This window comes from Medicago truncatula, chromosome 6 (assembly GCF_003473485.1).
Source record: "Medicago truncatula cultivar Jemalong A17 chromosome 6, MtrunA17r5.0-ANR, whole genome shotgun sequence".
Lineage (NCBI taxonomy): Eukaryota > Viridiplantae > Streptophyta > Magnoliopsida > Fabales > Fabaceae > Medicago > Medicago truncatula.
The window spans coordinates 25,583,665-25,602,474 of NC_053047.1; the positions used below are offsets into that span (position 1 = coordinate 25,583,665).

An 18,810-nucleotide genomic window follows, 5' to 3' on the forward strand; every position below is an offset into this window, starting at 1 on the left:
TGTTCCTAGATCTAGACTTGTAGGAGTTTGTTTTGAATTTTCTGAGGCCGGATTTGAGCTCTATGCGAAAAAGGATCCTTAAAAATGTAGAAAATTTTTTAAACGGAGGTGTTTTGTTTCTCCGACGCGGCGGCGCCGCCTGTTGGCCGGCAGCCACCACGCCGGAAATTGCAAGGCTCGCCGGAGAAGAAGGCTGCATTTGCAGACCTTCTCTCACTAGATTTTGTTTAGAGAGAGGGAGAAAGGAAGAAATGAAGGAAAACCGGTTCTTTTTTCTTTTTATAAGCACATGTGAACCGGTCTAGTTCATCTGAACCGAACCGGTTCATTTGGTTCTTCCTTCTTTTCTTTCTAACCTTTAGATCTTTCCTCTCTTTTAATCTAACGGTCATGCGTGTGCAATCTATGGTGTTACTTTGTACATCTTCAGATCTAGACTGATTGATCTTTAATCTAACGGTCAGGGATGATTCTGTTTAGATCACACGCGTGTTCTTTATTTACAGTCTTCCGTGTTCTGTTTTGTTTAACTGTTGGATCTTAGATCCTATGGCTGTGATGAATCCAGTGACTGAATCTGGACCATTGATTTAATCCAACGGTCCAGAATTAATCCTGCTGAGCCAATATTGTTTTATTTCTCATTTTTAATTGTCTTTATTTTTAAATACTGTTTTTTACATTTTTTTTGACATTTTGTGTCTAAAAAAATTTCCAAAAATATTTTTTCACCATTTTTTATTTCCTCTAATTTTAAAAATCCATCCTATTTGTTTCCTTTTAATTTTTTGTTTTTTTTTTTGTTTATCTCTTATATGATGATCTTAATTATTATTTGTCTTAATTCTTGCTTATTATTTCTCATGTCTCATTCATCATGATATTTCTTGTGATTACTAACTATTTAATTTTTTGTCTTGAATCATAGCATGCACCTTTAATTTTCCCATCATTTTATTTTGTTATTGACTTAGTGTGTATAAATAGGAAATTGATGTAATTTTAGTTCTTGCATTTTTATTTTGGCATAAAGGCCTTAGGGTTGTATTTAGGAATTGATGTAATAATGTAGGTAACACAAGCACCGACACATGCACCAACACTACCACATTTTATTTACCGCTTTCCGTTAGTTTTTACGGCGTTACATTAGTTATCACCGTTAGTTTAGAAAAAACCTTTTTATCAAAAAAAATCAAATATGTCAAATTCAAAAAATCATTTTCTTAACAACATTTTCTCTTTATTTTCTTAATCAAACTCTCAATCAATCTTAATTCAACTTCAACCATTTTTAAATTTTAAAATCAATCAACCTCACTTGTTTTCTTTATCTCATGCCTTGAGGCCTCTTTCTCTTCTTAACACTATTTTTTTAAAAAAATCTTAAAATCAACCTAACCCACCAAAGAAATTCTTGAGTGGAATTACGTCGGTTTTGATCCCTTTCCCAAAAAGGGTACGTAGGCAGAGGACTTGTCCTCCCAAATCAAATAAAAAACAACCAAAAACATACTTCTTCTCCCTCCATTCTTTTACTTAGATTTTTAGGTAATAATTTTTCAAGTAAGCAAATGAATTTAGCACAAGATAATCTAAGTAAGAGGTTCCTACGGAATACCGTAGATGCTTAGGGTGCTAGCACCTTCCCTTCGCATAACCAACCCCCGAATCCAAAGTCTCGAAAAGGGTTTTTACTCATTTTTTCCCTTCCCAAGAATAAAAATCGAGAGTTCAAAGATCGACGATTCAAATCAATTAATGGTTTGACATCCGAAAATCGTGAGCACAGAAATGGCGACTTCACTGGGGACATTAGATCCTACGCGGGTTAAACCCACCTTACTTTCTTTTGTGCTTTATTACTTGTTTATACTTTGTAAATATTTGCTTACATGTTTACCTTATTACGTGAGGGGTGAGAAAATAAGCTCTACACCCGAGCTCGAGGGAAATATAAGATAGGAGTGGTAAACTCATAGTGGCATACCGAGAGTATACTCGTGTCTTGACACATGTGAGATAACCACACTTAGCGGAGGAGCTTGATGTGATATAGGTCGGCGTGTGTTTTCACGTTTAGACTTTATTACTCTTAAGTTTCCATTGAAGCTAAGGACCTTTAGTAAGCCTTAACCCATCTTGGCCTTTTAGGATGTAGTGCGGTGGCTAACTGAGTGTTTTCTCGGAATTAGTCGACACGCGATACTACACTCAAATGAGACTTTCCTACGAACGTTGTTGGACCGGGTGTTTTCTCGGTATCCGATAATATTCGGAAGTGGTCAATGACTTTGGGAACCTCGGTAGAACCCTTGTTACAAGTGCAATTTAAACCATAGTCCTTACCAAATGGCGTTGTTACCCTTGACTCCAACATTGTGGAACTTACCCTCACCATGTATTCTATGTACTTGAGCATTATCATACATACATGCATTCATTCATAAACATATTTTCTCATCCATTGAAATATTGAAGGACTTATATAGGTTTTTTTTTAAACATCATAGGTTATGGAGGTTGTTGGAAGGAGGACCCACGGGTATAAATTCAAGGCATCGGATACAGAGAGTTTAGAGGGTTTGAGGGGTTTGACGAAGATGTTGAAAAATCCAAGTCATTTTCAGGAGCGGTATGGTAATTTACTCGACATTCTCAAGACAAAAGTGGATGTAATGCTTCTCAATACTTTGGTCCAGTTCTATGATCCGATTTACCATGGCTTCACATTCCCAGACTTTCAGCTCTTCCCAACTCTAGAGGAGTATTCCCATTGGGTTGGTTTACCGGTGCTCGATGAAGTACCCTTTCATGCCTTTGGGCCCATTCCTAAAATCCCTACCATCGCAAAAGCCCTTCACCTTGAAGTAGCCGACATAAAAGACAAGTTCACAACCAAAGACGGTCTCCCATGCTTACCTTACAACTTCCTTCACCAAAAGGCCACCACTTGTTTCGAGAAATCCAAAACCGATGATTTTGAGTCTATCCTTGCCCTGCTTATCTATGGCATAGTCCTCTTCCCGAAAGTTGACAAGTTTGTTGACATGAATGCCATACGGATCTTCTTAACCCAAAACCCGGTTCCTGTTTTACTCGCTGACGCGTATGTTGCTATTCATGATCGCACTAGTCATGGAAAGGGGACCATCGTCTGTTGTACACCTTTACTCCACCGCTGGATTACTTCACACTTACCCCGTCCCAGTATTAGACCAGAACCTATCCCTTGGTCCCAAAAGCTTATGACTTGGACCCCAAAGGACATAATCTGGTTCAACCCATCTTGTGACCCAGAGTTTATTATTGACAGTTGTGGTGACTTCAACAATGTACCTCTTCTTGGTACGCAGGGAGGAATTAGCTACAGCCCAATTCTTGCGAGACGACAGTTTGGGTATTATATGGAGATGAAGCCTGTGTACCTCATCCTAGATAGGGATTTCTTCCTCTACAAAAAAGATGATGCAAATCAAAGAGTGCAGTTCGAGAAAGCTTGGTATTCCATTGTCAAGAAAGATAAGAATCAGTTAGGAAAGAGATCGGTTATCGCCCATGAAGTTTATGTCCAATGGGTTATTAATCGAGCCAATAAATTGAAGATGCCATACCCACGACAAAGGATTGCAACATCAACCGTCCCAGCTATACCTTTACCTTTACCTCCCGAGTCCTTAGAAGGGTATCAAAAGCAATTGGATATCGAAAGGCGTGAGAAGTCCATATGGGAAATGAAGTACCGCAAGAAGGATCAGGAGTGTGAGGCTGTGATGGCCCTACTAGAGCAAGAAGCCTATGATAGCCACAAGAAAGATGTGATAATCGCCCAGCTGAAAAAGAGTATCAAGGAGAAAGATGCCGCGCTTGATCAAATTCCCGGGCGGAAGAAGAAACGTATGGATCTCTTTGATGGGCCGCATTCTGATTTTGAGGAGTAGCTCGGTTCAGAGGCTTGAGAGTCTTTCAGTTTGTTTTTTTGTGTAGTTACGGAGTCTATCCCTTGGTTCACTTTGTGAAAGGGAATTATCTTGTTTTATTTTGAAATTTATCCCTTGGCTTTGTTGTTAGAAAGGGAATTATCTTGTTTTACTTTGAAAGTTTATCTCTTGGCTTTGTTGTTAGAAAGGGAATTATCTTGTAATCAACTTTGTTTTTTTATGATTTGTTTAGGTTGGTATGTTTACAAAACTGCTTCTATAGGTCCTTCAATAAAAATAAAAAAAATAATATATATAAAAATTGCATATTTTGGCATATAGCATATCATGCATCATATTGCATTCATAAAAAGTATCAAAATCCAAGTCTCATACTCTCCTCATTTCTGCCTCAGAAAAGCAAAGTGGCCCGGCGTATTCAGTACAAACCCACTCGCATTCACAACACTCGAGCTCATATCAAGAAAAGGATGTTAGCGGCAGAGCAGGAAAACGCTCAGCTCAGAGAGGAACTGGTTAACCTCAAGGGAGAGATGGAAAGAATGACACTTATGATGGAAACTATGATGGCTGAGAGAGAGCAAGCAGCAATCTCCAATTTAACTCCTGTTGTGGTCGTCACAGCTGCACCTGAGGGTCCCCCGCAACCATCTCCGACTACTACTACAACTATCGGCCTCACCCAGCCTCTGATGACTGATTTTTCTTCTGGTAATATGGCAACTATGGGCAACTCAGGCTTCCGTCCTCTTGGCCCCCAGGGTCCCTTTGCTACTCCTCAGTATTCCATGCCTTCAGGCTACCCTTGGGGCATGCCGATTGCAACTAACGGGGTTTTTGGTCCAGGCGCTACTGAAATGCCTTTCACACAGGGTCAACAGACTTCGGCACATTTCCAGATGAGTCAACCGATTCCTCAAGCTACCATGACTCAAGCAGGTCCTACTGTGCATATTGGGCCACAACATGAAGAGCAGATTTATCACTCCGACAGTATAATGGGGGATGATAAAGCAATCGATTGGGAAGAAAGGTTCGGTGCTCTAGAGAAGAAGATGAGTAATATGCGGGGGAAAGAAACAGTCGTCCAAAGCATATATGACCTTTGCTTAGTACCAGATGTAAACATACCTCCAAAGTTCAAGATGCCTGTATTTGAGAAGTATCAAGGGGACACATGTCCACAAAATCATCTAACTATGTATATTAGGAAGATGATAGCTTACAAGAATAATGTTCCCTTACTCATTCACTGCTTCCAGGATAGTTTGACTGGTCCGGCACATACCTGGTTCATGGGGTTGAAAGGAGTCACTACTTTTGAATAGTTGGCTGAGGCCTTCATGCAACAGTACAAATATAATACCTATCTGGCGCCAAGTCGCAAAGAGTTGCAGTCCTTAACCCAGAAAGATAAAGAATCGTTCAAAGAATACGCACAACGCTTCATTCAAAAAGCTGCTCAGATTCGTCCTCCCTTGGATGAGAGGGAACTTTCAGAATTGTTCTATGAAACCCTGAGCCCTTGTTATTCAGAAAAGATGATTGTCTGTGCATCACAGAAGTTCACTGATTTGGTGGAAACAGGAATGCGCATCGAGGAGTGGGCTCGTAAGGGAGCAGCTGTTTCGGGAGGTTCTTCAGGTGGTTCTTCAGGGGTTTCGTCCAATGGTAATAAGAAATTTGGGAATGGTTACCCAAAGAGGAATGCTCAAGAGGTTAGCATGGTGGCTCATGGAGGACCTCAGCCCGTGTACCCTAATCACCCCTTTGTTGCCAACATCACCCCACAAATGACCGCGCCCCAGAACCCAAACTATCAATCACTCAGACCTCAAGGACCTACACCATACTACCCCCCATTATACCAACCACTATACAACCTACAACAATTCCCTCAACAACCATATTACCCCCAACAACCATACCAACAAAGACCACAGCAACAACCCCGTCCTCAGGCTCCTTACAATCAGCAGAATCAAAGGCAACAATTTGACCCCTTGCCAATGACCTATGGAGCATTGCTCCCTTCTTTACTTGCACAGAATCTGGTCCAAACAATACCACCTCCTCGCATTCCAGACCCTCTCCCACGCTGGTACTGTCCGGACCTTCATTGTATTTACCATCAAGGGGCACCAGGCCACGATGTGGAGCGTTGTTTTGCTCTTAAGAAAGAGGTTCAAAAACTGATAAATAGTAAAGAGTTAACCTTCACCGACCCTGATGCTGTAGCTCAGAACAATCCTCTGCCTACTCATGGGCCTGCTGTTAATATGATTCAAGACGATCAGGAAGAGGCTCGCATTCTCTCTGTAGGTGATATCAAGACTCCTCTGGTACCGATACATGTGAAAATGTGTAGAGCAACTCTCTTCAACCACAATCATGAAGCTTGTGACATATGTTCGATGGATCCTCGTGGATGTATACAAGTCCAGAATGATGTGCAGGGTCTCCTAAATAGAAGGGAACTTGTGGTTACAAGGGAACCCGAGAACAAGGACGTCTGTGTTGTCACTCCGGTATTCAGAGCCAGGAGGCCGCTGGTGATAAACCCTAACAGTACAAAGCCCGTTGGTACTCCCTTGGTAATCTGTGTGCCTAGGCCCACGCCTACTACTGCTCAGAAAGCTGTACCCTACAAGTATGAAGGCACGATTCTAGAGCCCGGAAGTGAGACAACTTCACCTGTTGCTGTGGGTAATATCGCAGAGAATAGCCGGATTTTGAGGAGTGGCCGCATCCTTCCTACGGTGGGTCCGAAGAGTGTTAGTGTTCCGGTCGATGAGCCAGTAAAAGAGCGAAACGCTGGTAAAGGCAAAGCTGGGGAGCAGGCCAAAGAGTTTGACTTTGAGGATGCCGATGAAGTCTTGAAGCTGATCAAGAAGAGTGAATACAGGGTGGTGGACCAGTTGTTACAAACTCCTGCGAAGATTTCCATCATGGCCCTGTTGTCAAGTTCTGGTGCTCATCGGGATGCCCTGAGGAAAGTACTAGACCAGGCATTTGTGGATTATGATGTAACTCTGGGTCAATTCGAAAGCATTGTGGGGAATGTGACCGCGTGTAACAGCCTGACTTTCAGTGATGAGGATCTCCCAGCGGAGGGGAATAAGCATAATCAAGCATTATTCATCTCTGTACTTTGCAGAACGGACTCGTTATCCAACGTCCTGATAGATACCGGCTCTGCACTTAATGTGATGCCCAAGTCAACTTTCGACCAATTGGCATACTCCGAGGCTCCTTTGAGACTTAGCAAGGTGACGGTAAGGGCCTTCGATGGAACTAGGAGATCGGTGTATGGTGAGGTAGATTTGCCAATTTCGGTCGGCCCACATGAATTTCAGGTTACTTTCCAAGTCATGGAAATCCAGGCTTCTTTCAGCTGTTTGCTCGGCAGACCATGGATTCATGGCGCTGGGGCTGTGACATCTACTCTCCATCAGAAATTGAAGTTTGTAAGTCGTGGAAAGTTGATCACTGTGAGTGGCGAGTCGGCCTTTTTAATCAGCAATTTGTCTGCTTTCTCTGTTATCGGTGGTAGTGGTTCAGACGGGCCATCATTCCAAGGGTTCTCTGCCGAAGAAAGTGTCGGTAAAATTGAGACTTGTATGGCCTCGTTGAAGGATGCCCGGAGAGTAATTCAGGAAGGCAAAACCGAAGGCTGGGGTCAGCTAGTGGAGTTGCCAGAAAACAAGCGTAAGGAGGGAATTGGTTTCCTTAACAGTAAGCCTGGGATGTTCGACCCTACCAGAGGTTCTTTCCACAGTGCTGGTTTCATTCATGATTCGCCAGAGACCAATGCAATTTTAGATGATGCACCTGGAGGAGTGACACCGGTCTTTGTGACGCCTGGAGGAGCTTGCTGCAACTGGATTGCTGTTGACATTCCTTCTGTGACACCCCGCTCTAAGTAATGTGTTTGTCTTGTCTTTTGTTGTTTTTTGTTTTTAAGAAAACTCCTTTCGTTCTGCCCAAGGCGAAAGTGAAATCATGTAGGGCTTTGTTTTGCTTCTAGTACTTTTATTACAAATAAAAATCGTCGTTTCTATCACGGCTTTTATTACTTTTTATTTTTTGTTGCTTTTTCTGGAAAAAATGGTAATACAAAAATCCAAAAAAAAATCATTCTCTTTTTCTTTTAAATTTCAAAACCAAAGGTCTGCATTTACTCATTAAAATCAATCATGAATCATGTGCAGACTGAACATAAGTGAATCCGTTGAACACAGTGACCCCATGCTTTCTCCCAACTTTGAGGTCCCGGTTTATGAGGCTGTGGTAGAGGAAGATGAAGAGATCCCAAATGAGATCAAATGGATGTTGGAACAAGAAAGGAAGACAATTCAACCTCATCAGGAAGAGATAGAAATCATCAATCTGGGTACTGAGGAAGACAAGAAAGAAATCAAGATTGGGGCATCGTTGGATGTATCTGTCAAGAAAAGAGTAATTGAGCTTATCAGAGAATATGTTGATATATTCGCATGGTCATACAAAGACATGCCGGGTCTAGACCCTGATGTCGTTGAACACAGACTACCTTTGAAGCCTGAGTGTCCTCCGGTAAAGCAGAAATTGAGAAGATCTCATCCTGATATGGCCCTCAAGATCAAAGAGGAAATGCGAAAGCAAATTGATGCAGGTTTCCTAGTCACATCAGAGTATCCTCAATGGTTGGCCAACATAGTGCCTGTTCCAAAGAAAGATGGCAAAGTCAGAATGTGTGTTGATTATCGGGACTTGAACAAGGCTAGTCCGAAGGATAATTTTCCTTTGCCTCACATTGATGTATTGGTTGATAACACTGCTAAGTGCAAGGTTTTCTCCTTCATGGACGGTTTCTCCGGCTACAATCAGATCAGGATGGCTCCTGAGGATAGAGAAAAGACGTCTTTCATCACGCCCTGGGGTGCTTTCTGCTATGTGGTGATGCCATTTGGTTTGATAAATGCTGGTGCCACTTACCAGAGGGGTATGACCAAAATCTTTCATGATATGATTCACAAAGAAATTGAGGTCTACGTAGATGATATGATTGTTAAGTCTGGCACAGAAGAAGAACATGTTGAGTATTTGTTGAAGATGTTTCAGCGGTTGAGAAAGTACAAGCTCCGGTTGAATCCTAACAAATGTACTTTCGGTGTTAGATCTGGTAAACTCCTAGGCTTTATCGTCAGTCAAAAGGGTATTGAAGTTGATCCCGACAAGGTCAGAGCCATCAGAGAAATGCCTGTTCCAAAGACAGAGAAGCAAGTCAGAGGTTTTCTTGGTAGACTCAATTATATCTCCAGATTTATCTCTCACATGACCGCCACATGTGGACCAATTTTCAAGTTACTCCGCAAGGATCAAGGGGTGAAGTGGAATGATGATTGTCAGAAGGCTTTTGATCAAATCAAAGAATATCTGTTAGAACCTCCAATTCTTGTTCCTCCAGTTGACGGAAGACCTTTGATCATGTATTTAACAGTACTGGAAGATTCCATGGGCTGTGTTTTGGGTCAACAAGATGAAACCGGAAAGAAAGAGCACGCTATCTACTATTTGAGTAAGAAGTTCACTGATTGTGAGTCCCGATATTCTGTACTTGAGAAAACTTGTTGTGCTTTAGCTTGGGCTGCCAAGCGTCTCCGTCATTATATGATTAATCATACAACTTGGTTGATATCCAAGATGGATCCTATCAAGAACATATTTGAGAAGCCAGCTTTAACTGGAAGGATTGCTCGCTGGCAGATGTTATTGTCCGAGTATGATATCGAGTATCGCACTCAGAAAGCAATCAAAGGTAGCATCTTGGCAGAACATTTGGCTCATCAACCAATCGAAGACTATCAACCAATCAAATTCGACTTCCCAGATGAAGAGGTTATGTATCTAAAAGCAAAAGATTGTGACGAACCAGTGTTCGGTGAAGGTCCTGATCCTGAATCCGAATGGGGTTTGATATTTGATGGAGCTGTTAATGTCTATGGAAGTGGAATTGGTGCGGTACTCATTACCCCTAAGGGTACTCACATCCCTTTTACTGCGAGATTACGTTTTGATTGCACAAACAACATCGCAGAGTACGAAGCTTGCATCATGGGTATCGAGGAAGCCATCGATTTGAGGATCAAGAAAATTGTCATTTATGGAGATTCCGCTCTTGTGATTAACCAGATCAAAGGAGAATGGGAAACTCGTCATCCTGGATTGATTCCCTACAGAGATTATGCAAGGCGTTTGCTGACTTTCTTCAACAAAGTAGAGTTACATCATGTGCCCCGCGATGAGAATCAAATGGCAGATGCTTTAGCTACTCTATCCTCAATGATCAATGTGAATGGTCACAATACTGTGCCAGTAATCAATGTCCAATTTCTCGACCGACCTGCTTATGTGTTTGTAGCTGAAGCAATTGATGATGACAAGCCATGGTATCATGATATCCAAGTTTTCCTTCAAACTCAAAAGTACCCACCTAGGGCATCCAACAAGGACAAGAAAACATTGAGAAAATTGTCAAGCCGTTTCTTCCTTAACGAAGACGTTTTGTATAAAAGGAACTTTGATGGGGTCCTACTTAGATGTGTGGATAAGCATGAAGCAGAAAAATTGATGCGCGAGATTCATGAAGGCTCTTTCGGAACTCACTCATGTGGGCACGCCATGGCGAAGAAGATATTGAGAGCTGGGTACTACTGGATAACAATGCACGCTGATTGCTACAATCATGCCAAGAGATGCCACAAATGTCAAATCTATGCTGACAAGATTCATATACCACCATCTATGCTCAATGTTATCTCTTCCCCGTGGCCCTTCTCTATGTGGGGCATTGACATGATTGGTCGGATTGAACCAAAAGCTTCCAATGGGCATCGCTTCATATTAGTGGCTATCGATTATTTCACCAAGTGGGTTGAAGCAGCATCTTACGCCAATGTGACCAAACAGGTAGTGGTCAGATTTATCAAGAACAACATCATCAGCCGCTACGGTGTTTCCAACAGAATCATCACAGACAATGGCACAAATCTGAATAACAACATGATGAAAGAGTTGTGCGATGACTTCAAGATTCAACATCACAATTCTTCTCCTTACAGACCTCAGATGAATGGGGCAGTTGAAGCTGCAAACAAGAACATCAAGAAGATCATACAGAAGATGGTAGTTACTTATAAGGACTGGCATGAAATGTTACCCTACGCTTTGTATGGATACCGTACCTCAGTGCGAACCTCGACAGGGGCAACCCCTTTCTCTTTGGTATATGGTATGGAGGCTGTACTACCTGTAGAGGTTGAGATTCCTTCTTTAAGAGTCTTGATGGAAGCTGAATTGTCTGAAGCTGAATGGTGCCAGAGCAGGTACGACCAGTTGAATTTGATTGAGGAAAAACGTATGGCTGCTTTGTGTCATGGACAGTTATATCAGTCAAGGATGAAACAAGCATTCGATAAAGGAGTCCATCCCCGCGAATTCAAGGAAGGAGATCTTGTGCTCAAATGTATCAAATCCTTTCAACCAGATCCTAGGGGCAAATGGACGCCAAACTATGAAGGTCCCTACGTGGTGAAGAGAGCTTTCTCTGGTGGTGCTTTAATTCTTACAAATATGGATGGAGAGGAGTTACCTCGTCCTGTGAATTCTGATGCAGTCAAGAAATACTTTGTCTAAATATATAAAAGAACAGCTCGGTAGGTCGAAAACCTGAAAGGGCGGCTTAAACCAAAAATGAGCGTCTCGGTGGATCGAAAACCCGAAAGGGCGGTCCAGGCAAAAATTAGAGACAAAAAAAAAAAAAAAAAAAAAAGAGGGAAATTATCCTGATAGATCGAAAACCCGCAAGGGCGATCTATGCAAAAATTAAGGATCGAGACAAGTAACTGCATCAGATGAAACATCACTCGCCCGAGACACCTTGACTGTCAGAAGTTCTCTAATATTGAAGCATCCAAACTGTGGAATTCAAAGTGGTTAAGAAGTATAGCGGTTATTGTGTTCAATGTACCTATCCTTTATAATTACCATATTCCAACTCTTTGTAATCTATGGTGCCATGCCTTTAGCCGGTCACCATTTCTATTAAATCAATTTGAGCATGTGCCCCTTTGTTGGAATTCTTGTTTATTCTATGTGCAAAAAAATCTTTCTTTCGTTTTTAGTATTAGTATTTGAAGCAAAAATTTTGAAAAAAACTTTTCTAAAGATTTTATGTTTTCTTTCTAAAAAAAAAAAAAAACAAAAATGACAAACATATTATCTTTAAAAACATGTATCACATAAGTATGTGTCAACAGTTGGTCCGAAACAAGCAGGTTTAACAAAGAAGAAATAGTCATTGCAAAAAAAAAAAAAAAAAAAAAAAAAAAAAAAAGAGCGCCCTGGTGGATCGAAAACCCAAAAGGGCGATCCAGGTAAAAATTAGGGGCATACAAAAAGAGAAAAAGAAAAATGTCTCCCCGGTGGATTGAAAATCCGAAAGGACGATCCAGGCAAAAGTTTGGGATTTCAAAAAAAATATATACAAAAAGCAATGACTATTCAGACAAGACAGTACGGTGTTGCATTGATGAAATGGCGACTTCTACCACAGTTTGTGAAGACTTACCTCAGCAGTATGTTTAAGGGCTGTACCCTAACAATGGTTGATTCATCCCCGTGACTTTATCCCCAATGAAGGCTTTGAGTGTTCGTACAGCGATGCCGGGCCATTCTCCTCGTAGACCTACCCAGTCCTGTCTCAACAATTTTACCATTACACCATCATATGAGTCTCATACATATTCATCCATTCATGCATACATAGCACGCATATAAACATCATCCATACATAGTTGCATTTTTACCCAATATTTTGCTTCATTATCCTCAAAATGTGTCTAAATTCAGGTATGTTATAAAACCAATCATGCTTCAAAGTGGCAGGTCTCGCCAGTAACCAGTCTATACAATTGCCCCATCGTCTTCAGACAATTTCATTGTTCCCCTCAGGTGTATCTTTGTCAAGTTAATCCCCACTCATATCAAGCTTTACAATGTCTTTACTTTCGCCACTCGTCGGCTAATCATGTCTTTAATTTCGCCAATCGTCGGTTAATCATGTCTTTAATTTCGCCACTCGTCGGCTAAATCATGTCTTTACTTTCGCCACTCGTCGGCTAATCATGTCTTTACTTTCGCCACTCGTCGGCTAATCATGTCTTTACTTTCGCCACTCGTCGGCTAAATCATGTCTTTACTTTCGCCACTCGTCGGCTAAATCATGTCTTTACTTTCGCCACTCGTCGGCTAAATCATGTCTTTACTAAATCATGTCTTTACTTTTGCCACTCGTCGGCTAAATCATGTCTTTACTTTCGCCACTCGTCGGCGAATCATGTCTTTACTTTCGCCTTGAAACAATGTTATTAAACATCATCATTTATACTCCAGTCGTTTCAAGGTACCTCTCAACAATCGTAAGCTTTACCTATAATTTCTTTCCCCAGCGATACCTATCCATTTGTCTCCCAGTCAGTCTTTGCATCATCTTTACCTTCATGCTTATATCATATTCAGTCATATTATCACATTCATCAGCATCACATCTCTGGCGTTTCAAACGGTCCAAAATTGGCGTTTTTATATATTTAAGTCTCCTCGACCCTTTGGTTTAAAAGTTTCCCTTTTAAAACCTTCGAGACGAAGAAACTTAAATAGGGGCATCTGTCATACCCCAAATTTGGACCATTTGAAATCTTTCTTGTCCGCATTTTATATTATTCCAGATTCTCTTTTATGCGTTTTTTTTACCTTTTAAAACTCGTGTTTTTCGTCATTAATCATTTAAAGACTTTCATCTGGCATTTAAGTCCTCGCTTGCTTTTTTACAATATTTAAAATCACTTCATTTGAATTTTTATAAACGCATTTTATAATCCTTTTAGTCATAACAGGCAAGTCATTTTAAAATGGCTAATTGTATTTTAAAAGGCGTGTCTTTTTAATCATTTCAACCGAAATTTCGGCAGGGAGGATACTTTGAAGTACCTCATGTCAGATTTCGAAGGGACTTTTTATTTTCTTTTTTTTAGGTTAGTTTGTTTATTATTATTTTATTTTTTATTTTTTAGAAAAAAAAAACAAAGAAATGAAAGTCACGTGAGTGACTTTCTTCCTTCCTCTTTTCTTTTTTTTTTTTTTTTTATTATTTATTTATTTATTTTATTCATTTTGTTTTTGTTTTATTTATTTATTTATTTATTTGTTAAAGTCTTTTTCTCCAAGTCTCAGCTGCAGGGGTATTTTGGTCTTTGATCTGTACCAGAGCCAACCCTATTTTGTCACTATAAATACACTGTCCAATCATTGGGAAATGGGTCAGAGAAAAAATCACTGTAGCTGCGTCAGAGTCAAATCAGTCCCTCAATCAATACAAACCCTAATCCTTTCTCTCTCATACAGAATACAGATCAAACACCAAAAAATCAAAAAATATGAACATCACCAAGAACTCATGAACATTCATTCTCCATAACACCTTCCAAACATCAACATAATCACCAAAACTCATAAAACTGACTCAAATCATCACGTAAATCACCATAAACAAACAGAGTCAACTCAACTCAGCATAAAAGTACCAAAACCGAACGGGATCTAAGCAAAACAAACCGAACCGGAGCAAAAGGAATGCGCCTGAACCGGATCGAAGAGAAGCAAGCCACTGGTTTCGAATCAAAGGACAAAAAAAGAGAGCAGATCCGAGCTTTGAATCAGCGTAAGGTTGTGGATAAGAGAGAAGCGAACCGGACTGGTTTGGTGAGGTAAATAAAGTTTTTTTTTTTTTTTTGCTTTTTTTCTACGAATCTTTGTTCCTAGATCTAGACTTGTAGGAGTTTGTTTTGAATTTTCTGAGGCCGGATTTGAGCTCTATGCGAAAAAGGATCCTTAAAAATGTAGAAATTTTTTTAAACGGAGGTGTTTTGTTTCTCCGACGCGGCGGCGCCGCCTGTTGGCCGGCAGCCACCACGCCGGAAATTGCAAGGCTCGCCGGAGAAGAAGGCTGCATTTGCAGACCTTCTCTCACTAGATTTTGTTTAGAGAGAGGGAGAAAGGAAGAAATGAAGGAAAATCGGTTCTTTTTTCTTTTTATAAGCACATGTGAACCGGTCTAGTTCATCTGAACCGAACCGGTTCATTTGGTTCTTCCTTCTTTTCTTTCTAACCTTTAGATCTTTCCTCTCTTTTAATCTAACGGTCATGCGTGTGCAATCTATGGTGTTACTTTGTACATCTTCAGATCTAGACTGATTGATCTTTAATCTAACGGTCAGGGATGATTCTGTTTAGATCACACGCGTGTTCTTTATTTACAGTCTTCCGTGTTCTGTTTTGTTTAACTGTTGGATCTTAGATCCTATGGCTGTGATGAATCCAGTGACTGAATCTGGACCATTGATTTAATCCAACGGTCCAGAATTAATCCTGCTGAGCCAATATTGTTTTATTTCTCATTTTTAATTGTCTTTATTTTTAAATACTGTTTTTTACATTTTTTTTGACATTTTGTGTCTAAAAAAATTTCCAAAAATATTTTTTCACCATTTTTTATTTCCTCTAATTTTAAAAATCCATCCTATTTGTTTCCTTTTAATTTTTTGTTTTTTTTTTTGTTTATCTCTTATATGATGATCTTAATTATTATTTGTCTTAATTCTTGCTTATTATTTCTCATGTCTCATTCATCATGATATTTCTTGTGATTACTAACTATTTAATTTTTTGTCTTGAATCATAGCATGCACCTTTAATTTTCCCATCATTTTATTTTGTTATTGACTTAGTGTGTATAAATAGGAAATTGATGTAATTTTAGTTCTTGCATTTTTATTTTGGCATAAAGGCCTTAGGGTTGTATTTAGGAATTGATGTAATAATGTAGGTAACACAAGCACCGACACATGCACCAACACTACCACATTTTATTTACCGCTTTCCGTTAGTTTTTACGGCGTTACATTAGTTATCACCGTTAGTTTAGAAAAAACCTTTTTATCAAAAAAAATCAAATATGTCAAATTCAAAAAAATCATTTTCTTAACAACATTTTCTCTTTATTTTCTTAATCAAACTCTCAATCAATCTTAATTCAACTTCAACCATTTTTAAATTTTAAAATCAATCAACCTCACTTGTTTTCTTTATCTCATGCCTTGAGGCCTCTTTCTCTTCTTAACACTATTTTTTAAAAAAAATCTTAAAATCAACCTAACCCACCAATATGTTTTCAATATGTTTTTTTCTTCCATTAATTTTTTTTTTGAACTGTACCATTTAATTTATTTTTTTTAAAGAGGTCACATTTAATTTTATTACCTTTTTTTCAAAGGAATTTTATTATCATTTTATCACTTATATATTTAATTTCAATATCGTTTAACCATCACAATCTCACAAATATTTTTATTCACACTTTCATTTAATGATACCAAATATTTTTATTTTCTTTCTTCAACCTCGCAAATATACACACACGCACATTAGCGTTTAGAGTAATACTTTATGTGTGTCTGTTTTTTTGTTACGCTACTGCGTATAATTTTTTGTGGCGTTGCATAATGCGTATGATTATTTTTATAAAATTTTAATTTTAATTAAAAGTAAAATTGTAGATGTCTTTTCTTCAAAAAAGATCTAGATACCTACAAAAATTATACATACATACATACATACATACATACATATATATATATATATATATATATATATATATATGAGATTTGCTAGAACACACCCACTAATTTTTATGTGGGAGTGTTTTAGCAAGTTATAACTAAAAAGTTAATAAATACACCTTAAGGTGTATGTTGCTATAACACACCTTCTAGAAAAAACAAGTGGGTGTGTTCTAGCAAATCCTATAGGCATTTGCTAGAATACACCCACTTATTTTTTAGAAGGAGTATTTTAGCAAGTGAATAACTAAAAAGTGGTTAAATACACCTTAAGGTGTAGCTTTGCTAAAACACTCCCACATAAAAACTAGTGGGTGTGTTCTAACAAACCCCATATATATATTGGATTTGCTAGAACACACCCACTAGTTTTTATGTGGGAGTGTTTTAGCAAAGCTACACCTTAAGGTGTATTTAACCACTTTTTAGTTATTCACTTGCTAAAATATTTCTTCTAAAAAATAAGTGGGTGTATCATAGCAAATGCCTATAGGATTTGCTAGAACACACCCACTTGTTTTTTTAGAAGGTGTGTTATAGCAACAGACTAGTTGATGTGTTTTAGCAAATCCCTATATTTGGAAATAGACGCTATCTTTTGGGTTAAATATGATTTTGGTCCCTATAAAAACTAGTGGGTGTGTTCTAACAAACCCCATATATATATTGGATTTGCTAGAACACACCCACTAGTTTTTATGTGGGAGTGTTTTAGCAAAGCTACACCTTAAGGTGTATTTAACCACTTTTTAGTTATTCACTTGCTAAAATACTCCTTCTAAAAAATAAGTGGGTGTATTCTAGCAAATGCCTATAGGATTTGCTAGAACACACCCACTTGTATATATATATATTTTTTGCTCCTTTGTATTGTAACAAACTATGCATATCTTTTTGTTATTCAAAAAAATTAAACATATATGTTTCCATGACACCAACAATGTAACAAATATAATATCATATAATATAAATTCTTATCTTTTTGAAAGACACCAAAAATATGATATTCTAAAGGTAATTAAAACCAGACCAAACATTAAACCGGGCAAGATAGGGGTTCAAGGTTTAAAGGTTCAACTGTAACGCCCGTTTCGAATTATTTAATTATTTAATTGAGTCTAGAGTTATTTTAGATGAGTTTATATTATATTTATATAATATATCTGTGATTTATGTGATTTTTATGAGGAGTTGTGACTTATTTTATTGTTTAATAAAATAAGATTTGAAAATAAAATAAATATTGAGTTTAGGGGCTGTTTTGATATTTTAGAGAGTTTTGGGGTAGAAAGAGAAAATAAGATAAGATAATTGGAGGAGGTATAAATAGGGAAACCTAGTTTTAGAAAAAACATTGTACGTACGATCAGTTTTTGGAAAAAGGGAGAAAAAGCCAAGAGAAGGGAGAAGACCTAGAGGGGCTGCAATTTTCATCATATAACTTTGCAATCTTATTAAGTCTATGAATCAATGGTTACATTTAACATGAATTAGGATGAGTTTAAAAAGAATCGGAAATTAGGTCAAATTGAGTGAATTGATGATTAAATAGTGAAAAGTTGTTAGATTGATGTAGAAACTGTTCCTAGACCTTAGATGATGTGTATGATGAATTCTGGAATCAATGTTAGGCTTAAAACCATGAGAATAGATGAATTTTCGTGAAAACTGCATTTCTACCCGAGCCTACATTCATCGCTCGCCCTCGCGAACGATGATCCTCGCCTCGCGAGTGATGAAGTTCATCGCTCGCCACGCGAACCATTTACCCTCGCCTCGCGAGTTGCACGTCGCAGCTCGCCATAGCGAACAGACGAACTCGCCTAGCGAGCTAGACTAGAGAGCATGCAATATTTCGTATTTTTGACTTTTGAGTTGAACCTTAGATGCTTTTGAGTGCCTGAACATGTCTAATAATGATTAGGAAATAATGTAGGACGAGATTGAACCTGAAATTAAACTTGTGGGATTCTGACCTGAACTCGCCATGGCGAGCAGAGGCTCTCGCCTCGCGAGTGACCCAGAAACAGAGTGACTTGTTAGATTTTGCGACCTTTGTTGCACGAGTTGTCGAGAGTTGAACCCTTGGGTAGGATTAAAACTTAACAATGAGGTTAATTATAATCTGTGAAGCTGTATAGGATATGTTG

The 18,810-nt window shown here is 38.9% G+C and overlaps 1 protein-coding gene across 1 annotated transcript; it reads left to right on the forward strand.

Annotated features, from left to right (window-relative positions):
• Positions 1-5,284: 5,284 nt before the first annotated feature.
• LOC120576062 (uncharacterized) lies at positions 5,285-15,389 on the forward strand. Its single transcript, XM_039827025.1, has 6 exons — positions 5,285-7,863; positions 8,153-8,516; positions 8,562-8,925; positions 9,118-9,536; positions 9,627-11,308; positions 15,302-15,389. The coding sequence occupies exons 1-6, from the start codon at positions 5,285-5,287 to the stop codon at positions 15,387-15,389; spliced, it is 5,496 nt and encodes a 1,831-aa protein (XP_039682959.1).
• Positions 15,390-18,810: the final 3,421 nt, after the last annotated feature.